At 46.4% G+C, this 25514-nt stretch overlaps 1 protein-coding gene across 1 annotated transcript in view; it reads right to left on the reverse strand.

Annotated features, from left to right (window-relative positions):
* bbs9 (Bardet-Biedl syndrome 9) overlaps nucleotides 1-25514 on the reverse strand; it is a 233569-nt gene that overhangs the window by 56640 nt on the left and 151415 nt on the right. Inside the window, exon 20 of the mRNA XM_056286937.1 lies at nucleotides 8655-8904. Coding sequence (XP_056142912.1) covers nucleotides 8655-8904 — 250 coding nt within the window. The remainder of the gene's footprint in view (nucleotides 1-8654; nucleotides 8905-25514) is intronic.

Consider the following 25514-nt stretch of genomic DNA (forward strand, 5'->3'; position numbering starts at 1 on the left):
AGAGAGGGCTGTTCAGATAGCCAAAAGCATATTAAGGCAGGAAGACCCTCTCCTCGCCCTGTTGACATACAGAGCTACACCCTCTTCTTCCACTGGAGCCAGTCCAGCGGAATTGCTCATGGGTAGGAGACTCAGAACCACCTTACCCACATTGCAGCATAACCTGAAACCGGCCTGGCCTAAAGAGGAACTGATCAAAACCGCTGACGCCGCAGCCAAATCGAGGCAGGCTTTCTACTACAACCGCAGGAACGGTGTGCGGACACTGCGCCCACTGAACTCGGGTGACGCAGTACTCACCAAACCTGATGGACAGAAAACATGGACAATGCCAGCAGTAGTTCACAGTCAGAGCTCCACTCCCAGATCCTACATAGTGGAGACAGCTCAAGGTGAACATTACAGAAGGAACAGGCGCCACCTGTTGGCCACACCTAAAACACTCACCTTTGTCAGCAGGGATCCTGACCATGTCACTCCAGGGGAGAGTGGAAACACGGATGAGTCCCGAGCAGCAGAAATGCCAACTTCCACACCATATGTTACTCGCTCTGGCAGGGTGAGCAAGCCAGCAATCCGGCTGGATTTGTGAGGCGTATGGACTTGTGTACTGTGGGAGATTTTTTATTTTTTTGTGAAAAGGGGGGTGATATACAGGTTAAAATTGTTGGCAGTAAATGTTCAGAGAAATGTTTAGAAAATAATCTTAGAGGGGGAGATGTAATGAATGAAAGGTCACGTGTTTAACTTGACCTACTCACGGATGTACGTGCAGTGCGTGTGACGTATACAGGAAGTGAGAAGAGCAGGTTATGAAGGTTGTATGTCGGATGAACGCTAGTAAAAGCTACACAGTTAAGAACCTACGAAGTCGGCTCGTTCTTGAATTATTCTTATGTCAGTAAGACAAGGCGTCTACGGACATTACATGGTGTCAGAATAGTCTGTGTATCGGAACACGAGCGGTGATGCCGAAGTTTAATCCGCCGAGTGAATTCAAGTTTGACTGCCCCGTTGAATGGCCGGAGTGGAACCAACGGTTTTCGCGCTTCAGGCTCGCGACAAAGCTGGATAAAGACGACGGGGAGGTTCAAGTGAGTTCGCTGATTTATGCAATGGGAAGCGAGGCTGAAAAGATATTCAGCTCGTTTGACTTCGCGGCGGAGGGTGATAAAGTGGACTATGATATCGTACTGAAAAAGTTCGACGACTACTTTATTCCCCGCCGTAACATCATACATGAGAGGGCGTGCTTCTATCAACGTAGCCAGCAGCCAGGAGAGACAGCGGAGATGTACATCCGGACATTGTATGAGCTGTCTGAACACTGTGAGTTTGGGGACAAGAGGGATGAACATATCAGAGATCGTCTGGTAGTGGGCATAAAAGATAAGGTGCTCTCCCGTCAGTTCCAGCTCACAGCGGACCTTACTCTGGTGAAAGTCATTGAACAAGTGCGCCAGGCGGAGGCAATAACAAGGCAGCTCAGCCTCCAAGCTAACCAACCAGAGGCCCAGCTGGCTAACGTCAATGTTGTCCGACGGCGGGACGGACGCCAAAACAAAAAGGGCGGACAGCGTCATGGTGGCGGCAGTCCTGCAACCAACAAAGTAGAAGAATGCGGGAGGTGCGGCAAGACGCAGCACACCGATGAGCGGAAGTGTCCGGCAACGAACAGTAAGTGCAACAAGTGTCATAAAAAGGGACATTGGGAGCGTGTATGTCACTCTAAAGCGGTGAGAGAAGTCACTGAAGAGGTTAAACAGCTGTACTTTCTGGGAGAAGTTGGCAAAGAGAGCAGTCAGGAAGATTGGACTGTTAGTTTAACAATAAGTGATGTACCAATAACCTTTAAAATTGACACGGGGGCTGACGCTACTGTTATCAACCAAGGGACATTTAAAAAGCTGAAGCCAAACATAAAACTGGGACCTCCTGACACATGCTTCATAAGCCCAGGTGGAAACATCAGCTGCATAGGACAGTTTCAAGCCACAACCAACTACAAGGAGAAACAATACTCCTTTCCAGTGTATGTGATCAAGGGGAGAGGCAGCTGTCTGCTGAGTCGTCCAGAGGCAGTGGAGATGGGTCTAGTGAAGCGGATGAATGAGGTCAGTGGAGTTTTCGGTTCAAGTGGACTGCTGAAAACAGACCCAGTGAAAATAGCTCTGGTGGAGGGTGCCCAGCCATACGCGGTGCATACAGCCAGACGGATACCGCTGCCACTTGTACCACTGGTTAAGAAAGAACTGCAGCGCATGGAAAATGAGGGCATTATTGAAAAAGTGACTCAGCCCACAGAATGGTGCGCCGCTATGGTGCCGGTGCTGAAACCGAACAAGAAAGAGGTTCGCTGCTGCGCTGACCTCAGGAGGCTGAATCGAGCGGTGAAACGTGAGAAATACGTGCTGCCCACTATGGAGGAAATAATGCCAAGGCTCGCAGGGTCAAAGTTCTTCACAACGTTGGATGCAGCAAGTGGGTTTTACCAGATCCCCTTGCATGAAGACAGCAGGGGGCTCACCACTTTCATCACCCCATTTGGGAGGTATGCTTTCTGCCGCCTTCCATTTGGTATAACGAGTGCTCCAGAGATTTTCCAGAGAAAGATGGCGGAAACTCTGACCGGGCTAGAGGGCACAGAGGTGTACATGGATGACATCCTTATACATGGAGAGACTGAGGAAATCCATGACCGGCGCCTAGCAGAGGCGCTGGGGGTCATTGAAACAGCAGGTCTCAAACTGAACCAAGCGAAATGCAAGTTCAAACAGAAACAAGTCCGCTTCCTTGGTCATATCATCAACGAGGCAGGCATCAGACCTGACCCGGACAAAGTGGCCGGAATAGAGAACTTTCCTCAGCCCCAGAACGTGACGGAACTCAAGAGGTTCCTCGGGATGGTGAACTATTTGGCAAAATACGTCCCAGAGCTGTCCACTGTAGGTCAGCCGCATTATGGACTGCTTAAAGCAACGACAGAGTGGCTGTGGGGACCTGCACAGAACACAGCATTCCAAGACCTTAAAGCAGCACTCGCCACCGCCCCGGTACTCACCTTTTATGACGTCACTAAGGCTACGGTGGTGTCAGCAGATGCCAGCAGCTACGGGCTGGGAGGCGTTCTGCTCCAGCAGCACGGGGAACACTGGAAGCCCGTGGCCTACTGCTCCCGACGGCTGAGTGACGCAGAGACAAGGTACGCACAGATCGAGAAAGAGTGCTTAGCCAGCGTCTGGGCATGTGAAAGGTTCGAGAAGTACTTGTTTGGGCTTGACAATTTCAGACTTGTCACCGATCATAAACCACTAGTGCCTCTCATGAACAGCTAGTTTCAGAAGAGATGAGGAGGTTCAGTGAGGATTATGATTTCATCCATGTGACTTCAAGCCCACACTACCCCCAGAGTAATGGACAGGCAGAGAGGGCTGTTCAGATAGCCAAAAGCATATTAAGGCAGGAAGACCCTCTCCTCGCCCTGTTGACATACAGAGCTACACCCTCTTCTTCCACTGGAGCCAGTCCAGCGGAATTGCTCATGGGTAGGAGACTCAGAACCACCTTACCCACATTGCAGCATAACCTGAAACCGGCCTGGCCTAAAGAGGAACTGATCAAAACCGCTGACGCCGCAGCCAAATCGAGGCAGGCTTTCTACTACAACCGCAGGAACGGTGTGCGGACACTGCGCCCACTGAACTCGGGTGACGCAGTACTCACCAAACCTGATGGACAGAAAACATGGACAATGCCAGCAGTAGTTCACAGTCAGAGCTCCACTCCCAGATCCTACATAGTGGAGACAGCTCAAGGTGAACATTACAGAAGGAACAGGCGCCACCTGTTGGCCACACCTAAAACACTCACCTTTGTCAGCAGGGATCCTGACCGTGTCACTCCAGGGGAGAGTGGAAACACGGATGAGTCCCGAGCAGCAGAAATGCCAACTTCCACACCATATGTTACTCGCTCTGGCAGGGTGAGCAAGCCAGCAATCCGGCTGGATTTGTGAGGCGTATGGACTTGTGTACTGTGGGAGATTTTTTATTTTTTTGTGAAAAGGGGGGTGATATACAGGTTAAAATTGTTGGCAGTAAATGTTCAGAGAAATGTTTAGAAAATAATCTTAGAGGGGGAGATGTAATGAATGAAAGGTCACGTGTTTAACTTGACCTACTCACGGATGTACGTGCAGTGCGTGTGACGTATACAGGAAGTGAGAAGAGCAGGTTATGAAGGTTGTATGTCGGATGAACGCTAGTAAAAGCTACACAGTTAAGAACCTACGAAGTCGGCTCGTTCTTGAATTATTCTTATGTCAGTAAGACAAGGCGTCTACGGACATTACAGACTCCGCCCCCCTCCCGAAGACAGCGTTGCCAATGATTGCTGCTTCATCGAGTCCGGCCATAGTCGGATCTGACGAGACCGGGGCGCGAACCCCTGTCCCCAGTGGGCGACTGCATCGACACCAAGCCGATGCTTAGACCGCTACGCCACCGCGGACTTGCCGGTGATTGACTTCTTGGGTCATCGCATTTCGCCGCAAGGCGCGGTCCCGTTGCCTTCTAAAGTGCAAGCCGTGGCGGAATTTCCTCACCCGGTCTCTGTTAAGGCATTGCAGGAATTCTTGGGCATGGTGAATTTCTATAACCGTTTCCTCCCTTGCGCTGCCCACCTCCTTCAGCCACTTTACGAAGCCCTGCGGCTTAAGAAGGCTAACGACCCTGTCGACTGGACTCCCGAACAGGTCCAGGCCTTTGACGGAGCTAAGTGCGCCCTGGCTAACGCTGCCCTCCTCGCCCATCCCACACCCACGGCGTCCATAGCTTTAACAACCGATGCGTCTGACATAGCCGTGGGGGCTGTGGTTGAACAGCGTGTGGCAAATGCGTGGCAGCCACTCGCATTTTTTAGCCGCAAACTGCGGGATAGCGAGCGCAAGTACAGCGTTTTTGACCGGGAGTTGCTGGCACTGCACCTTGCAACCAGGCATTTCCGCTTCCTGCTGGAGGGTCGCCCATTCTCGGTTTATGTGGCTCATAAGCCGCTGACTTTTGCCATGTCCAAGGTGACTGAGCCGTGGTCTGCTCGTCAACAGCGCCACCTAGCGGCGATCTCCGAGTTCACAACGGACATTCAGCATGTGGCCGGGAAGTCCAACCCTGTTGCTGATTGTCTGTCGCGTGTGCTTGTGTGTCCTGTGCACCTCGGTTTGGATTTCTCCGCTATGGCTGCCGACCAGCCCAGCGACCCGGACGTCCTTGCCCTTAGGTCGACGCGTACCGGTCTCAAGCTAGAGGACGCTGTGATGCAGGAAGGCAGTCCTGCCCTCCTCTGCGATGTCTCCACCGGCCGTCCCCGCCCCGTTGTTCCAGTGGCCTGGCGCCGTCGAGTTTTCGATTCGATTCACTCCCTCTCGCACCCTGGAGTTCGGGCGTCGGTGAAGTTGGTCGGTTCCAAGTTCGTCTGGCCTGGCCTCCGCAAGGACGTCAAGGGGTGGGCAGCTGCATGTGTAGCGTGCCAGCGCGCTAAGGTCCACCAGCACACTAAATCGCCCCTCGAACCGTTTCCGATCCCGGCCAGACGTTTCGACCACGTGCATGTGGACCTGGTGGGCCCTCTACCTTCTTCACAGGGTTTTACGCACCTGCTCACAATGGTAGATCGGACCACCAGGTGGCCAGAGGCTGTCCCTCTATCCTCCACAACATCCTTGGATGTTGCACGCGCTTTTCTTTCCTCCTGGGTCGCCCATTTCAGCACTCCGTCAGATATCACCTCAGACAGGGGCCCCCAGTTCGTGTCAGAGCTCTGGTCGGCACTTGCGCGATCCTTGGGTGTGCAGGTACACCGCACTACCGCGTATCAGCCTCAGGCTAACGGGTTGTGTGAACGTTTTCACCGGTCGCTCAAGGCAACGCCGCGCGCTGCGCTCTCGGATAGTAACTGGGTGGATCGTTTACCTTGGGTTATGCTCGGGTTGCGTTCGGCTCCTAAGGAGGACCTCGATGTGTCACCCGCTGAGCTGGTGCTCGGTCGGCCGCTCCGCATCCCTGGGGAATTTTTGCCTGGGAGTTCCGCTCCTCGACCCCGTCCGGCCGTTTATCCTTCTTTGTCCGACAGCACTCGGGTTCCAGGCCCCGTTCACCACTGTTTTCCGCGGTCGTTCGTGCCTGCGGAGCTCATGTCGGCTCGTTTTGTTTTTGTACGGCATGATGCTCACCGCTCGCCCCTCCAACCCCCATACGATGGCCCATTTCGGGTTCTTGAGACGGGTCCTAAGGGTTTTGTGCTAGATATGGGTGGGCGTAGGGAGCGTGTCACGCTTGATAGGCTTAAACCGGTGCACAGGTGGCAGGCGAAGTTGTGTTTCCGGCCCAGGTTCCCCGTCGGGGTCGTCCTCCTTCCAGGACCCCTGCAGTGTCTTCACGGGTTCAGCGTTCTGCTTCTCAGCTGGCTTTGGACTGTGTTTCACCTACTGTTTCGGCTGAGGGACGGCACAGCCGTTATGGCAGGCTGCTTAAGCCTCCAGTGAGACACTAATTTTCTTTCCAGGAGTCCCTTCCGGGTGTTCGGGGGGGGGGGCTGTGTGGCGGACACTAGGGGCTATGCCTCTCACCCAGCAGGACTGTGAGCTGGGGGCGTGGTTTACGTTCCCGGGCTCGCTGGTGCAGGGTTGTTCCTGCTGCAGTTGGTTTTTGGAGTTGAGGAATAAACATCAAACTCGCCTTGGTCTCCTGTGTTTTTCCTTATTCCTGCCACAATATATTTCATTTGTGAAGTTGTTAGAGGGGAACAGAATGACTATGAAAGCTGTTGGATTTGAGGCAGCAGCTTAGAGAACAAGAAATGTTTCAATCAATGTTTTTATGAAATTTGAAGCTGTGTGTAAGAAAATGTGAAAAGAAAAATCTGAAATTCAAAAAAACAAGACTAGGCTAAAACCTAGTATATGGCTGGACCACAACTACATTTATTAAACATGGGGTTTTGTGCGACTACGTTTAAAAAGCCACTGTTTTGACATCGGTTCCATGAACAGCTGATGACGTAATAGAAAACCGTTCACGCGGTAAATGGGGAAAATCCAACTCGGCCATGCGACTAATGGTGAAACTCCATCACTCACTCAGTCACTGGCAACCACGTGTGGGGCTGGCCCCGCTGTTGTGGTCCTGCTAAAAACCCTTAAAGTTGCAAAACGTTTGCTTGAGGTGGAAAAGTTCAAGTTTCGATAAAGCGAAAACACGATAAACGGTGATGGAAGCAGATTTTTCTAAAAAAGATGACGTAAAGCAAAGTCACTCCACAATAAACAATCATGGTGGATGATGAAACTACATAGTATGCTTGGGCAGAGATGAAATCCAAACTTCCCTTGAGTTAGTTACAATACAAAAAAAAAAAACTCCTGTGGTGTCGCAGTACAATGATCTCAGACACTATGATACCAGTCACAGCATTTCTTCGCCATCTCTGGTGGGCAGCTTGGAATATGCAGGTATAGCCAACAAACCTGTGATGCTGCTATGGCACACAGCTAACATGACTTATCCATTCTCTCTCCTGAGTATCTGTGATATATTTGGATGGAAACAGCTAACAACTAGTGGGAACTTTCAGCTGTCGCACTGAAATAACGATAAAATGAATGGTCATAACTCATAATATAAATGCATCAGTTATGTTGTTTCATGATAACTGACCGTGTGACAAGCTGAACAGTTTGACGTATAATGTGTGTATTAGTTTAAAACATTTGGGAGTACTCACAGCTTAAAATTAACAGAATGAGTTGAAGTAGCAGTTAAGCTCATATGCAGAACAGAAGTAGATTGGCTGAAAGGTTCACTTAAAGCAATGAGAAGAAAAACGCTCATAACTCGAAACCTTTAAATCACATCGATTAGCTGTTTAAACTGTGAGAAACAGCACACTGAGCTGAAATACTGATGTATGTATGTATGTATTGCAAAAAGTGAAATTAAAGTTTAAAAGGTGTCTGAAAAAAATTAAATTCCAACTGTAAGCACTACAAGCTGATCATTACACAACAATTGTGAGGAAATCTGAATGAAAAGAGGAATTTCTCAAAAACTATCAACGATATCAGTGAAAAAAGTAATGGCACACTTCTCCTCACGAAGCTGAGCACTTCAAAGTTTGAATGAGGTTTCTAGATGAGTGTATGCAGAAGTAGCTAGGGGCCAAATAAGTGTGGAGAATAAAGAATAAAAATTGAAAAGAACACAGGTATGCTAAGCTTTCAGCTAGCCCACTAATTACAATGTTGAAAAGGAAGTAGACTGAGTTGAAAACACATTTCATATATTAAAGTGTAGGTACACATATACACAACTTGTCATTTCCTTTCACAGTCAAAAATAGAACAGAACACAGCAGAGGATATGATCTTTTTTTCTTTTCAAAAACACTCGTCCTCAAACTCACATCTACTCCTTTCCTCTGTATCTCCTCTCTCTCTTTGCTGTTATTTCCTAACCATCACCATCCCTCCATATCTCCTTTCATGACTATCTTCATGAATGTTCCTCTTCTCTTTTCTCTCCTCCTTCCTCTTATTTTCGTCCCATCTTTGTTCCTTTCTCTCTCTCTGTCTCTCTCTCGTTCTCTCTCGCCCCACCTACCAGGTAGGGCCAGTGTCTGGACCTCGGCACGCGATTGGACATTGGCCTCGGAGGCCAGGGTAAGCCGGCCCCCCTTTCCAATGCGGTCACATAGAAGGGTGATGTGCTTCTTCAGCCTGGTCGTGTCGCGGGGCAGGCCCAGCACAGGGCCCCCTGTCTGGGCCAGAGAGGTGGCCTGGTCCTTTGGGCTCCGTGACAGGCAGGTCCTCAGCAGGTGGGACACGGCAGCATCACAGCTCTCCTCCCAGCCCTGCGGAAATGAGAGGAGCAAGGAGGTAGAGAAGAGAGAGAGAAGGAGAGAGAATGCAATATATTAATGTTGAACATGAGCAACCTTGAGCCCATGAAGATGCCAGTGTGTGATTTTACATAGCACGTCAGTGTTCTGGAAGCAGAAGTGGCGAGATATGTAACACAAGAGCATCGGCTGTCCCGTTCTGTCAGATGTCTCTTTTACACAGAAGTTGATTCGGTTCTGACTACATTCGCTGCTGGCTCAACATCGGAAGAACAACGCCCCCCTCCCCAATTCCCTCTTCCCTGTTGGTACATTACATTACAGTCATTTAGCCGACACTTTTATCCAAAGTGACTTACAATAAGTGCATTTAACGTAGGAAATCAGGAGAACTACTAGACATCAGAGGTCATAAGTGCATCTTCTCTCTAAACAAGCATCTAAGAGCAAAACCAGTGCTAAAGTAAAAGTGCGAGAAAGAGATTTTTTTTTTACGAGTGAATGCAGTAAGTGCTACGAGAAAGTAACAGGGTAGTAGTTCTTGAAGAGGTGCGTTTTCAACCTGCGCCGAAAGATGGGCAGCGACTCCGCTGTCCTGACATCAGTGGGGAGTTCATTCCACCACTGTGGGGCCAGGACAGAAAAGAGCCGTGAGCGGGTCGATCGGCAGCAGGGGCCTCTGAGCGACGGGGCAACAAGGCGTCCCGAGGCAGCAAAGCAAAGTGGTCGGGCGGGGGTGTAGGGCTTGACCATGGCCTGGAGATAGGAAGGAGCTGTTCCTTTCACTGCCCTGTAGGCTGGCAGCAGAGTCTTAAACTGGATGCGAGCATCTACTGGGAACCAGTGTAGGGACATGAGAAGGGGAGTTGTGTGGGAGAACTTAGGGCGGTTGAACACCAGACGAGCTGCAGCTTTCTGAACAAGCTCCAGAGGTCTGATGGCCGACGCCAAGGCGCCAGCAAGGAGGGAGTTGCCGTAGTCCAGCCAGGAGATGACCAGAGCTTGGATGAGCACCTGTGCCATCTCGTCGGTGAGGAATGGGCGAATCCTCCTGATGTTATAGAGGAGAAATCTGCAGGAGCGAGCAACCGATGCAACGTTTGCAGCAAACAACAGTTGGTCATCCAGGATCACACCCAGATTCCTCACAGTCCGAGTTGGTGTCACCACAGTGTTGTCAATGGTGATGGCCAGGTCTCGGTGCGGGCGAGGTGGATTAATGGTGCAATGCTCCCACCTTGAAAAGGCTGCGTAAAAATCCCTTAAGACGAGAGGTATAGAAATAGAACAAAGATAAAGATGATTTGATAAAAAAGGAACGAGGCAGATTTATTAAACATTGCAGTCCATTAATTCTGTCAACTAGCACCCAGAAAACAGGACACAGCCCGGCGAGGGTCTGAAGACAACAGAGACTGAAATTCTCCATTTCAATCCACAAAGTTGTCTTTTTGTCAGATAGGTTCAATTTGTTTAGAGACAGAACTATATATAAAAACGCTGTTAGCACTGCATGGTGGGACTCTCAGTATTGCACACGTCCACCTACTTGCCTGTATGTACATACCCAGTTCAAATGTTCCCATCAGGCTATTTGTTGCCTTATTTGCACATATGAATAAGTTGATTTGAAATGCCAACATGTGAAAAAATAAACAACTAAATACTACTACTACAAAACGAAAATGTTACACTCACTTGAATTGGGAAATGCATGTACAAAGGACTGTGATAAAGAACAGCAGAACCTTTCTTTGTAATTCCTTCAACTGTAAATCACTTTAGTCAGCCCTTCTCCCATTTTTCCTCTTAAAATAAGGATGTAGCTCTTCACATAGAGATGTTTAATCACTTCAACCACACTAATGGAAATAAAGCTGATCTGCATCCTAATTTTATCCAAAAGTCTAAATTTTGCACAAGGTTAATGTGCTATTTGGATGGAAACATGGCTACAGTCTGTGGATACACACAGTGGTACACTGCACGCACGCACGCACGCACGCACACACACACACACACACGCACGCACGCACACACACACACACACACACACACACACACACACACACACACACACACACACACACACACACACACACACACAGAGTGCATAATATAAATCAGCAAGGGGTCCGATGTGGGGCAGTAATCATTCCGTGTCTGTCTGAGATGGAGAGATATCTGGTTCACACATCTCTGCTCGCACACACAGACACCAAGTCCAACACACACACTTGCATCTACCTATCCATCCTACACACATTCTTTCCACCAAGGCATCCTACCACACAAGAATGATCACACGCATGTGCACATGCATGCGCGCACGTGCGCACGCACGCACGCACGCACGCACGCACGCACGCACGCACGCACGCACACACACACACACACACCATGTCTTTGCCAGGAGATGGTTCTGCCTCAGGAGGAAAAGGGAGGGTGTGTGTGTGTGTGTGGGGGGGGGGGGTGTTGACAGGTACCCGGCCCCCCAAGCCCCAGCCTGCCGCCACGCTGATAGGTCCCAAATGAGCCATAATGACAGGTAATCAACCCACAATGATGATGACAGAGAGACACATAGAGACAATGACAAGATAGCGAAGGAGCGAGAGAAACAGAGACAGACCGACAGACAGAGACAGAGAGAAAGGCACAGGTAGGAAGAAAGAGAAACAGGTAAAGTGATATGAGGGAGAGTGCGAGTGAAACACAGCAGGAGGGACAACAGACAGACAGACAAGGACAATACTCAGGTATAAGACCTCGGTTTTAGAGAAATTGGGTTGTTTCAAATCATGCAAATCCTCCAATCGAAACAATACTTTTTATTGATTACTCCCAGGTGACTAAGGTTTAGGGACAGAGTGAGGGAAAGAATAAAGATGGACAGACAAATTGAGGGAGCGTGTGATTGAATGAGGGATCAAGACAGATGAATAGACAGATGACGAGAGTGAGAGTGGAAAGATGACTGATCCGGTGATTAGAAGCGTGACTGAAAGAGGAGAGAAACAAGGGAAAAGTGTTAGGGAAATAGAAAGCTGGAAGAGGGGAGGAGATGATAAGGGCAGATATTTAACTGAAAAAAAAATCACATGGATGAGTGAATATAAGAGAAGGGAGAGTGAAACGAGAGAGGTGGGGGGGGGGAGTAAAAAGATAGGGAAGTGAGTTTTGATAATGGAAACTTAGGATGCCCACTGGCTCAGATAGTTAGAGGGGGTTTTGTTCTGAGTGAGAATCCACCTCATGAAAGGTGCTGCACATCATAGTTAATCCACACGTTTGAATTCCAAAGCACTTTGAGTGGCTGTTGCAGCTAGAAAACCACGATATCAAATGAAACCTGACTGACTGAATGATGTGCAATATATAAATCTAACTGCACATTCTGAGGTAAACTTGTATCCACTTTACACTAAACTAAAATGTTTACTTTTTTTTTTTTTTACTGTGATTACCTTTGGTGTAAAAGTGTCTGTGGCTCAATATCCTAGGAAATAGGTCCTGCCACATTTAGGCATTGACACAGCATCTTCCTGGAATCATGTCAGTGATAAATTGTCTCTTACAGCATCCCAACTTGCACACTTTTAACACACAGCTAATGAAAATGCATATCCATATTCAGGATATGCATATGCAAGGACAAATACTTTGCATTCTAGCAGCCAAATATTGCTCCCTGTTCAGCTCCGCTGGCTGCAGTATTGAGCTGTTTAAATAGCAGTGGTGAAAAGTAACTGCACGTCAGAATAAGAATCATATTTATAGCCAAGTAGTTCAAGAACATACAAGGAATTTGACTTGTTATGTTGGTGCATGAGGGAAAAAGTAACAGCAACAGTAAGGTAAAAGGTTTTTTTTTAAATTATTTTTGATTTTAAGATACTTTATTGATCCCCATAGGGAAACTGCACTTGGCATTTAACCCATCCTAGCTGTGTAGCTGGGAGCAGTGGGCAGCCGCTGTGCAGCACCCGGGGACCAACTCCAGTTCATCTTGCCATGCCTCGGTCAAGGGCACAGACAGGAGTACTAACCCTAACATGCATGTCTTTTTTAAGTAAATAAATAAAATATTTAAATTTTTAAAATGTAACATTTTTTTGAGTTTGAATTTGAATTGAAATAAAATGTAAAAAAAAAAAAAAGTTAAAATAATAATAAAATAAAATGATAAAATATACATGCCATACAAAATAAAAATAGGGGAAATAGGGTGCAACAATGTGGAAACACTGGGAATATGGCAATGATGACTTACAAAATGTTAAATGAGAATTTTTAAATAAGTTATTTACAGAAAGAGAAGCTGTTGTAGAACAAGAGTTATTTACAGGGTAGTGCAGGCTTTATGCAAAGTGTCCATGTACAGAGGGCACAGTAGGGCAGATAGGTATATTGCACTGTGTTTGTGCATGTGAGTGTGTATGCATGCACAGATGTGCTTAAATTTGTTGGTACCCTTACAGCCCAATGCTGTAAGGGTACCAACAGCTCAACACTTCAAGCAGTGATGAAAGTGATGAAATTAAAAACTATTTTGTCATGCATACTTGCATGCCTTTGGTATGTCATACAATAAAACAAAGAAGCTGTGAAAAGAGATGAATTATTGCTCATTCTACAAAGATATTCTGAAAAATTCATGGGCAGCATGGTGACCCAGTGGTTAGCACTGTTGCCTCACAACAAGAAGGTCTTGGGTTGGAACCCCAGGCCGTCCCAGGTCCTTTCTGTGTGGAGTTTGTATGTTCTCCCCGTGTCTGCATGGCTAGAACTCCGGGTGCCCCAGTTTCCTCCCTCCATCAAAAACACATGCATGTTAGGATTAATACTCCTGTTTGTGCCCCTGACCAAGGCAATGGAAAGAAGAACTGGAGTTGGTCCCTGGGCACTGCAGCTGCCCACTGCCCCTATACAATAGGATGGGTTAAATGCAGAGAACAAATTTCATTGTAACCTGTACAATGACAAAACAAAGTGGCTTTCTTATCTTTTAAAAATATATTCTAAAATGGGCTGGACACATTTGTTGGTACCCATTAGAAAAGATAATGATAATCTTGTAATCCATCATTCAGCCTATTTAAATGGATAAAAGTAGTCACTGTGCTGTTTGTGTGTATCACACTCAACATGGACCAGAGAAACCAAAGGAGAGAGTTGTCTGAGGAGATCAGAAAGAAAATAGTAGATACAAATGGTAAAGGTAAAGGCTATAAGACCATCTCCAAGCAGGTTGATGTAGTTGTGACAACAGTTGCAAATATTATCAAGACGTTTAAGGTCCATGGAGCCAACCTCCCTGGGTGCAGCCCAAGAGGAAAATCGACCCCAGGTTGAATAGAAGGATAGTACGAATGGTAGAAAAAGAACCAAGGATAACTTACAAAAGAGATACAAGCTGAACTCCAAGGTGAAGGCATGTCAGTTTCTGATCACACCATCGGTTGCTTTTGAGCGAAAGTGGGCTCCATGGAACAAGACCAAGGAGGACTCCACTTTTGAAGAAAAACATTAAAAAAAAAAACGACAGACTGGAATTTGCTAAACTGCATATTGACAAGCTACACTCCTGGGAGAACGTCCTTTGGACAGATGAGCCAAAAATTGAGCTTTTGGCAAGTCATGTCAGCTCTATGTTCACAGATGAAACAAATGAAGCTTTCAAAGAAAAAAAAAAACATACCTACAGTGAAACATGGAGGAGGCTTAGTTATGTTTTGGGGCTGCTCTGCTGCACCTGGCACAGGGTGCCTTGAATCTGGGCAGGTCACAATGAAATCTCAAGACTATCAAGGCATTCTGGAACATAACATACTGCCTGGTGTCTGAAAGCTCCATCTCAGACACAGGTCATGGGTCCTCCAACAGGATGATGACCCAAAACATACAGCTAAAAGCACCCAAGAATGGATAAGAACAAAACATTGGACTATTCTGAAGTGGCCGTCTATGAGTCCTGATCTGAATCCTATCAAACATCCATGGAAAGAGCTGGAACTTGCAGTCTGGAGAAAGCACCCATCAAACTTGAGACAACTGGAACAGTTTGCTCAGGAAGAGTGGGCCAAAATACTTGTTAACAGGTGCAGAAGTGGTGGCACGGTGGTGGAGTGGATAATGCAGTCACCTCACAGCAAGAAGGTCCTGGGTTCGAGCCCCGGGGTAGTCCAACCTTGGGGGTCGTCCCGGGTTGTCCTCTGTGTGGAGTTTGTATGTTCTCCCCATGTCTGCGTGGGTTTTCTCCGGGGGCTCCGGTTTCCTCCCACAGTCCAAAGATATGTCGGTCAGGTGAATCGGCCATACTAAATTGTCCCTAGGTATGAATATGTGTATGTATGTATGTGTGTATGTCGGCCCTGTGTGATGGTCTGGCAGCCTGTCCAGGGGTATTTCCCCACCTGCCGCCCAACGACTGCTGGGATAGGCTCCAGCATCTCCGCAACCCTGAGAGCAGGATAAGCGGTTGGGATAATGGATGGAGGTGCAGAAGTCACACTGAGAGCTACAGAAAATGTTTGATTGCAGTGACTGCCTCTAAAGGTTGTGAAACAAAATATTAGTTTAAGGGTCCCATCATTTTTGTCCATACTCTTTTAATTTGTTTTATTATTTACAATATTATTTTGAATAAAAGAATCAAAAGCAAAGTCTGATTTCTATGAAATATTCAATAAACAATGATGGATGCCAATTACTTTTCTAACTTTTTTTTATATATATACATATTTTTATTCAGATTTTGCGAGTTACAGGTCATTACAAATATAACTCCACTCACCCCTTTCCCACAACCTGTAACAGCGACAACATAAAATGTACAATACAATAAGACAACAGTACATTGACAGTGCGAGAGATAAATAAATAAAATAAAGTTGGCAAATTGCTTGTAAGTTTCATTTTTTGATACACCATGTGGTGCAACCTGGACACATCGTCCGTAATGAACCTGGGGTCATCAGATGTTTCGGGTCTTAACATCAGACACCCTCACCTGAGCAGGCCAGTCGGGGGTAATCAAGCCCCAACTTGTGTCCAGGTAGCACATTACACCACGTGTCACCCCTCTTCACGCAGAGCCAATGGGAAGCCTTTTCTGCAGCTGCCAAGATGTTTCTAATGGCTCTTCTTTGCAGTGCACAAATCCCCAAGAGTCGCAGAACCCAGTGTAGAGACTGACCTGCAAAGCCCCTGCAGCCCACTTCAACCGGCTCACAGTGGGCCTTCCACCCATTCCTCCGATACTCAACTACCAGATCTGAATACCTGGCCCTCTTCCTTTCTTGTGCCTCCTCCATCTGATCTTCCCAGGGGACAATTAGCTCTACAAAAACCACTTGCTTGGTTTCCATGGACATCAGGACCATGTCTGGTCTGAGTGTGGTAGCCGCGATGGTGTCTTGGGACCTCAATTGTCTCCCTATATCGACCAGGACCTGCCAGCCCCTTGCTATTGCGAGCAGCCCACCCTGGGCCTTCGGCTGAGGCTTCCCTCCTGCCCAAACAAAGGTGGTAGTGCATTTTGTTGGGTGTTACTACTTGCTGTAGCTGATCCCAGTGCAGATAGTGTCTGCTACTGCCCTCAGAACTTGTTCATGGCCCCAACGACACCACCACTCTCCCAAGACCTTGGGACAGCAGCTCAGCATGTACTCCAAGGATCCCCTTTTCTGGCAAAGTTGGCAAGCAGGCAAGTCCGCCAGACCCCAACTGAACAGGTTGGAAGGACACGGGAAGACATCATATACTGACAGGACCAAAAACTTTAATTGGTGTGATTCCACCTTCCAGAGTTCTGCCCAAGTGATCTTTTGGCCAGTTGTATGCTCCCATTTGGTCTAGACCCCCTGCTTGCACATAACCACCATTCTGTTGTAGCGAGCTTCCGACACCGCTGCACACACCTCCTCCTGGATCAGCTTTCACCTCTCCTTTCATAGGGTTTTATCGTAGCAAGGTCTTGAGTTGCTCCCGAGCCCAGCCAGGTACCATAGTACCCATCAGGATGCTGTGTCGCAACCTTGCCTTAGCCCACTCAACTGCCTCCTGCACATGACACTTCCTTCCTGTTCTGACCTCGATACCTGCAGAGGAGACCTATCTGTCAGCGGAAGCTTGATAGAGAGGACTTCTCTGGCTCAGGTGACAGTGAACTCCTCTGCCAGATTGCTGAGAGGAAGCTGTAGCTTGGTGTTATGCCCATAAAGGGCGATGTTGCTTAGGCTCAGCCACCTGTGCAGGAACTGGCTGGTCTTCCTTTCGAAACCCTCCATGATGGTGATTGGGACTTCGTAGTTTAGCAGTGGCCAGAGGAGTCGAGGCAGGATTCCATATTGACATATCCGGGCCTTGAATTTTCCAGGAAGCCCTGACTTGTCCACTGTGGAGAACCAAGGGTCGAGGTCATCACTGGTTTCCTGGTTCGTCGCTGTGTCCTTCAGATTACTGGTGAAGATATTACCCAGGCTGTTTTTTTTAAAATTTCTTTCTGATTTTCACCCAATTTAGTGGCCAATCGCTCCCTATTCTACTTCAAACACCCACTCTCGTATTGCATGCGTTCACCAACTGCATCTCTCCGGCTGGCAGTCTCGAAGGAGACGCCTCGCCACTTCCGTGACAAGGCGAATCCAGGCCAAACCACTGCTTTTTCTGACACAGAGACGCATTCATGTGATGAACACAAGCCAACTCTGCCCCCCTCCCGAAGACAGCGTTGCCAATTATTGCTGCTTCATCAAATCCGGCCATAGTCAGATCTAACGAGATCGGGGCATGAACCCTGGTCCCCAGTGGGCAACTGCATCGACACAAAGCCGATGCTTAGACCACCACACCACTGCGGACTATTACCCAGGCTCTTGACTGACTTTTCAGTCACAGATGGAATTTGGGTGCCTGCCAAAGAGAAGCTGAATTGGTTGGTTTGTCTTCCTTTCCTGAGAACCAGAGAACTGGATTTTGTGGGCTTGAAACTAATTTTTGTACATGTAATGAGCCATTTGAATCATTGAAAGAGTTACCTGCATCTGGGAACTGATGTACTTATTACCATTAGGTCATCCATGATCGGGGTTGTTGGGTGCCAGATTTGGACTGGGGACCTCTGCACTCCACTTCCACAGACTTCGCAAGCATATTCATGGTCAGCGCAAACAGGGACACAGAAATTGTGCAGCCAGTGATGATTCCCTTTTCTAGCCGATGCCACGCTGATGTCAAGGTCCCAGAGGACACCCTCAGGCTAAAGTTGTTGTAATAGTTGAGGATGAGGTTTTGGATCTTCTCTGGGACATGGTGTCTAATCAGAGCCAATTCTATCAGCTTGTGTGGGATCGATCCATAGGCATTAGCAAGGTCTAGCCACAGCACTACCATGTTTACCCTGCGTTCTCGTGCCTCTCTGATCAGTTGGGTTACCACACCTGTGTTCTCTATGCATCCTGGAACACCAGGGACTCCTCCCTTCTGCACCAAGGTATCTATGTAGGAGTTCTTCAGGAGAAATCCCGTGAGGTGTTTGGCAACAATCTTGAAGAAGATCTTAAATTCCACACTGAGGAGGGAGATCATCCGAAATGGTTCGATGTTGCTTGCGTTCTCCTCCTTAGGAACCCACATGCCTTCTGCATATCTCCACTGCTGCGGCACCTTTCCCCACCTCCAAACCACCCTGTAGATTTCCAAAGGTGTTCCAGAAGCCTGGGACACTGAATCAGCTGATGGCATTTAGGTAGTTCATGGCTGAGATTCCCTTTGTTAAAGTCACCAAGGAAAATAACGAAAGAGTCCGGGTTTGTCCGCTCCACATACACAGTATCTGGTTGGCGAGCATGCACGTCAGCCTGTGGTGGAATGTAAACACCAGCCAGAATGAATGAAGCAATTTCACGGGGGAGTAGAAGGGATTACAGTTCAGGAAAAAAGTTTCCAGAACAGCAGAACAGTGCTGCAGAATCACTGTCACATCTTTACACCACCCACTATTAATATAGAAACAAATACCTCAACCTTTTGTTTTGCCGGACAGCTCAGTGTTGCGATCCAATCTGAACAGCTGGAAGCCTGCCAACTGTAGCGCAGGGTCTGGTATTGATCCACACAGCCAAGTTTTCGTGAAGCATAAAAAGCAAGATGAAAAAAAGTTTCTATTCTTTCCCATCAGTAGATGAAGTTCATCTAGTTTGTTGCACAGTGATTTCACATTAGAGAGAAATATTCTTGGCAATGGAGTGCGTAGTCTGCACCCCATTGGCTCATTTCCCTCTCCTCCAGCGTTTCACTGTGTGAACAAAGGTGAGTGCACCTTTGACCAAAATGTCCAGTAATTCCACAGATGGGATGTGAAATTTGGGAAATAAATCCACAGAAGTTGTTTTCCTAATGTTCATAAGCTCTTCTCTGGTGAAAGAACTCCGGATATTGTAGCAAAACACTGAGTTTGCAAACAAAACAATGTGCACTAACATACTGAGGCTGCCATCTATGGTGCCATCTTGATGTTCCTTTTGTTGTGCAAATACTGCCAATACATAATTACTTTACCATGATATTCTAATTTGTCTTTTGTTCTTCTCTAATTCTTTATTCCTCATGAAGGCAATCTGGCTGCTGAAATGCTGGTAAATAAACAATACAAGCTCCTAATGTGTTCAATGTTCCATCTCTTTTAGAGTGGATCAACTTAATAGACACATCAAGATCATATTCCACTTCCACTTCATTCAAACACTTCTGCTTCTGGTGTGGGAAGATGGCGGCGCAAACTCAAGTTTGCAGCGGTCTCACCCAGTATCGGTGTGGGAAGATGGCAGTGCAAACTTGTGTTTGTGACGGCCTCACCCAGTACCATCCATGCAGTGTCTTTGTCCATGTCTGCATCTAAGTTTGTGTCTTTGTTTGATGGCTGGGAGAGCTGGCGTTGAATCGGCTGGGACAGCTAGCGCTGGATCAGCTGGGAGAGCTTGGTCTCTGTGTCCTGTGGGCCCACGGACCATGGCCTTGCCCAGAGCTGCACCCAAAGAGGTAACACCGTGGGCAGTATGACAGGATGTGGAAGTGGGGCAGGCTAAGCTAACTGTTAGCCCATGCAGATCAGCAGTTCCGATAACATCGAGGATGGTCTTGTGGCAGCCTTGCTTAGCATTGACTGTGTTTTTGGTGTCATCATGTGGAGTGCAGGGGGGTGTGTTGAAGGTGTCTGGCTGGGAGAGCTGGTGGAGCCTGGTCTGCTGCGTCCGGTCAGCCCAAGGGCCACAGCCCCGCCCGGAACTGCGCCCAAAGAGGAAACACCGAGGGTGCTCTGACAGGATGCGGAAGCGGGGCAAGCTAAGCTAACTGCTAGCCCATGCAGACCGGCAGCTCCGACCGTCATCCTGGCTGGCATTTGTTCTCTTCGACAGGGATTTTTTTGTTGCTTAGTTTGGATATATGTGTTCTTGTAGTTTTTGGATATGTGTCTTTGTGTTGCACTGCTGTGGGCTGGGGGAAACTATTTCATTTAATTTCATGTATGCAAGTACATGAAGTGAAATGACAAATAAAGTGTTTCTGATTCCTGATATTCAAAGATCCTTGTCAGAAGTGTTTCAGATGAATCTCCCTATGATGTGCTGTGATCACTCATCATTTCCCTCTACATGCTCAAACAGGCTCTTGTCTTTGAGGCTAAACAAGTCGTCTGCACCGCTCCTCTTAGATCTTAATTCCTTAACTTGCACTTCTCTGCCACATTTTAGGGTCAAAGGGATATATTGTTTTATTATCTGGGTGCTTAAGCTCTCACTTTCTCACTATTGACTGCTTATAATTTTTATGCTCTAGGAGTTGAAGTTCACACAAATGATTAATTAATTGTATGCTGACAAACCATTAGGTAAGCTGTTATTTAGCCAGTATGTTTCTGCTTGTCATATGTACGTTCTGTATTTTCTGTTCAGTATTCATATTACGTTCTCTGTTCTAACAATGGCCTGACTGTTAAACTCATTATAAGTTGACATTACACGTGGAATGTTTGCTAAATGTTTCCATGTAAAGGTAAAACATAAATTGTCAGGAATTATTTCACAATTAAATGCTATAAGTCTACTGTCTACCAACAGAACAGGCTATGTCTACGGACTGTGTCAAGTCCATTGAGTTAGACAAGGGAGAAATCCCAGGTGTGATTGCAACATTACTGGACAACTGAAGAGAAAATTGCCCCAGGCCTGATGCCTAGTCTTGTGGGACTTTCAAAGAGACAGTCAAAGGCTGAGACAGCAATCCCTCAATACTGACATCTTAAGCATGACTGGGAAAGTCATTTGAGAAAGTCAAGCCAAAATTACAACTCTGCGTGTACAATGTCTTTCAGTCAGCCTCTGGGGATAAACTTGTATGCACAACTGCATCCCTTGACTACATCCATGAATGTCTTTGTGAAATACCTACTTATCAGAGAGGCTGGATTCAGGAGGGGTTTGTAACTGTAGGAAGTATTCTTATGGCCCTCATTTCCTAAGCTGGGAAACTTGGTGTAATCAACTTTAAATATGACCAATTATTTCCAAAGGTTGATCACCATTACTCCTTGTTCAATAGAGACTCCTTGTGATTTGAACTGCTCGTAGCAAAAAGAGATTTTGTTAGAGATGTTTTCATCATTCATCCATGATGAACATTCAATCTTTCTAAAACCTAAAGGATTTAAAGGATGAATGACTTTAGTTACCAACCATCCTTTGGTGGCATAGTAGTTTTTGACTATGAAGTTGTAGGTGATTCGGGTATGAGTGGTTTCACCATTTTTTCATGTTTAGAACAAACATGTTAACATCCAGCAAATGTATATTTAGCAGGCCTGCTATATTTTCCATCACATCAAGTATAAATAATTAGTACTGCACCCAATATGAATACAGTATATATACAGCATGAGTATGACTAAATCCCCCATAACAGCCACTATAAACAAACTACTAAATCATCTAGTTTCAATATACACTACTATATCCTCAAAAACACTCATTATAAATGTATTCTACTATATCCTCCATAACATCCAGTATGACTGTCCAGTACTAATTGACCGTTACCTGGGGACAATTTGACCAGGCAATGGAGAGTAGGACCATACAGAGAAGAACAGGTGTTATAGAGAAACTGAGGAAAATGAGCATTTTCTCATTTTTTTCTGAGAAAACTGAAAAAAAAGAAAAAGAAAAAAAAGAGCCTATAATTACACTATTTCCCCACAAAGGGAATGAAATAGACAAAACACTAAAAGAGACTGACATTATTGGTAGCAGCGTCATGAGCCAGAGGGGATTCAATGTTCACCACAAATGGCTCACTGCTACCACATTTACAACAAAATGCTGGCCTCTGCACAGAAGACAATTGTACTGTGGCCACCATGAATGTTGTACACATCGGTGAAAGCCTAAAGGGAGAAGCAGGTAGACAGACCTCTTCAGAAACTCATTACATCATTCATTAGCAATGTATTTGTCTCAAGAACTCCTAGGCCATTTATTGGTGGCCTTACTTTTCTATTGCTCGTAGTGCAAGTTTTTGTTGGTCCCTTTATGATAAAAAAGACTGACGGATTGACAGAGTCAGAGCGATCTTTATCAACATCTCTCCTCTCCACCTCCCCTCTCCTGTGACTGTGTGACAGAGGAGCAGTCAAGGTCAGTGGATGCTCCTCTATAGACTGAAGTGGCCTCCTCTCAACACACCTCCTCCCTTTGACACTTGAGAGGAGCAGGCGTGAGGGCAGAGAAAGGACTGGAAAGACGAGGAGGTTGAATGGAGACTGAGTAAATAGTATACATTATCCCTCCGTGTTCATGGCTGTTGACTGCTAATAGCTAATGAAATGACTGAATTTCATGTCCCCTCTGGTAGGTTTACAGAACAGAGAAAACTGTAGTGACATGGGTTGAGTGAATAAATGAATGGATGGTTTGATGGAATGGATGGATGGATATTGATGGGTAGATGAATAGATAGATGGAATAATGACTGGCGAATGAACCAATAAAATGAACCAATGGATGGATGGAAGGAACATGAAATTCTACACAAGTGATTCAACAAATGCATCCCTCAGTTGAATGAATGATAAATGAACAAATGATAATATATCAAGGCATGAATTGATAGATAACAGGTAGATAGATAGATAATAGATAACAGATCATATGAACAGATGAATGAATGAATGATAGAGTACTGACTGATGGGATGGAAAGAGAGTGAAACATAAATGAACAGATAAACAGAAATGAATGAATGGGTGAACAAAATCAAGGATTGGGCAGTAAAATCTCTTCACCTCCTCCTCTTGCCTTTTCTATCTTTCCTCTTCTTACCCCTCTTATCTGCCTCCACCATGGTGTTTGTTCTTCTCCTCTCTCCTCCTCATCAGTAAAAATCCCTCTCTCCCTCACCCTAATCCAACCAACCACTCCCTCCATTCTCCACCCGTGTCTTATCCAAATCCATGACATTCCAGGGACTTATCCCAAATGGAATTCCATTCAAAGGGGACCCGATGAGAGAGAGGCTCCCACTCACCTGGAATGACCTCACCTTCAGGGTCACAGAAAAAGTCAAAGGTCAAGATAGGCGGGAGTGAGTGGTTCCTGCCCACTCAAAGAACTCAAGTGTTCACTTAAAGATACAACTTAGAAGGACAGAGGAACAAAGACAAATGCAGCTTCCGGTCAACTACTCATCACTAAATACTACTGTCACTACTTCTATAATATATTTTTATATATGTATATAAGCAGACTACATTCTTGGTCAGCTAGCCTGGTTAGAAAGGAATACGTTGGTATGTCTGTGAACGTTCTCATTCATCCAGGTCATGGTTATCCAAAGAAGTTGAATCAAGTGCAACTGGACTTGGTATATATCCGTAAAATATACCGATATTTGAAATATATGAAATATATCACGGATATATACCAAGTCCAGTTGCACTTGATTCAACTCCTTTGGAATATGTTGGTAGTTCATTGTTAAATAAGTCAATATAGTTTACTTACCTGAACCAGGGCTCATGTTCAGCCTCTACACACGCAAATAAACACATCCACACCCTTGAGGTGAAAGACACTTTTTTCCTGCTCACTGTTTAATTGCTCTGATGTAAAGCATAATGTATTATATTTTAAGGAGAAGAATATGCTTTTAATAAAATCTTTTGGATTGATATCTATAAAGCACTTTTAAAATCATCCAATGCTGACCATGTAGCTTTCATTGAAAAAGAATACACGGGGCGTCCGGGTGGCGTAGCTATCTATTTTGTTGCCTATCAACATGCGGATCGGTGGTTTGGTCGGGCGTCCTACAGACACAATTGGCTGTGTCTGCGGGTGGGAAGCCGGCTGTGGGTATGTATCCTGGTCACTGGGCTAGCGTTTCCTCTGGTCGGTCGGGACGTCTGTTCAGGGGGGAGGGGGAACTGGGGGGAAATGGCGTGATCCTCCCACGTGCTACGCCCCCTTGGTGAAACTCCTCACTTTCAGGTGAAAAGAAGCAGCTGGCAACTCCATATGTATTGGAGGAGGCATGTGGTAGTCTGAAGCCCTCCCCAGATCGGCCAGAGGGGTTGGAGCAGCGACTGGGATGGCTCAGAAAAGTAGGGTAATTGGCCAAGTACAATTGGGGAGAAAAAAGGGGGGGAGGGGAGCCAAAAAAATAAAATAAAAGAAGAAGAAAAGGCATACACAAACACTAAATTGTGTAAAAAAAAAAAAATGAGTGCAAGACCAACATGGAGGTCAGTAAGACTTTGGGGATTAACTGGAGAACAACAAGTGACTTTTTTGCCAGGGTTTGAATGACTCATGCAGTAGTGGTGCTGCTTTTAATTGAGAGAAAAAAAGCTGTTCCACAGTCTGGACCCACAGCTTTAGCCCATTCCAAGGGCAGAAGGGAGCCCCTCGCAGAGTACCCGGGAGCCCTCAGGGTGCTGCTAAAACCAAACTAACTTCTCCTTTCTATCTATCTTTCCATCTACGTATAACTCCATCCCTCAATCCCGATGAGTAACAGTTCTATATTGGTGATTGGATGAGTGTGTCATCTTAGAATAGCTTCTCTGCCCTCATGTCTGTTTAAATGCTCACCCATACACACCCTATCCCCTGCGGTCTATATGCTGAGCCTCTACAGCCATTTCTGTCTATCCATGTGTATTTGGCCATGAATGTAAGTACAGTATTTGTATGTGTGTGTGTGTGTGTGTGTGTGTGTGTGTGTGTGTGAGAGAGAGAGAGAGAGAGAGAGAGAGAGAGAGAGAGAGAGAGAGAGAGAGAGAGAGAGAGAGACAGAGAGAGACAGAGAGAGAGACAGAGAGAGACAGAGCATGTATGAATGTATGCATGCATATCTGTGCCAACATAGTACTTAAGTATGAAGGATTTGTTTGCATGTGTGTTAGGTAAGGAATATACAGCGAGACACTGGGTTATAACACTGACTGAATGTAATGAGTGTCAACAGAATGATCTGAGCTATAGAACAACCAACACATACACGTGCATTTATAAATGCGTGCACACACACACACACACACACACACACACACACACACACACACA

Source organism: Lampris incognitus, chromosome 9 (assembly GCF_029633865.1).
Source record: "Lampris incognitus isolate fLamInc1 chromosome 9, fLamInc1.hap2, whole genome shotgun sequence".
NCBI classification, from domain to species: domain Eukaryota; kingdom Metazoa; phylum Chordata; class Actinopteri; order Lampriformes; family Lampridae; genus Lampris; species Lampris incognitus.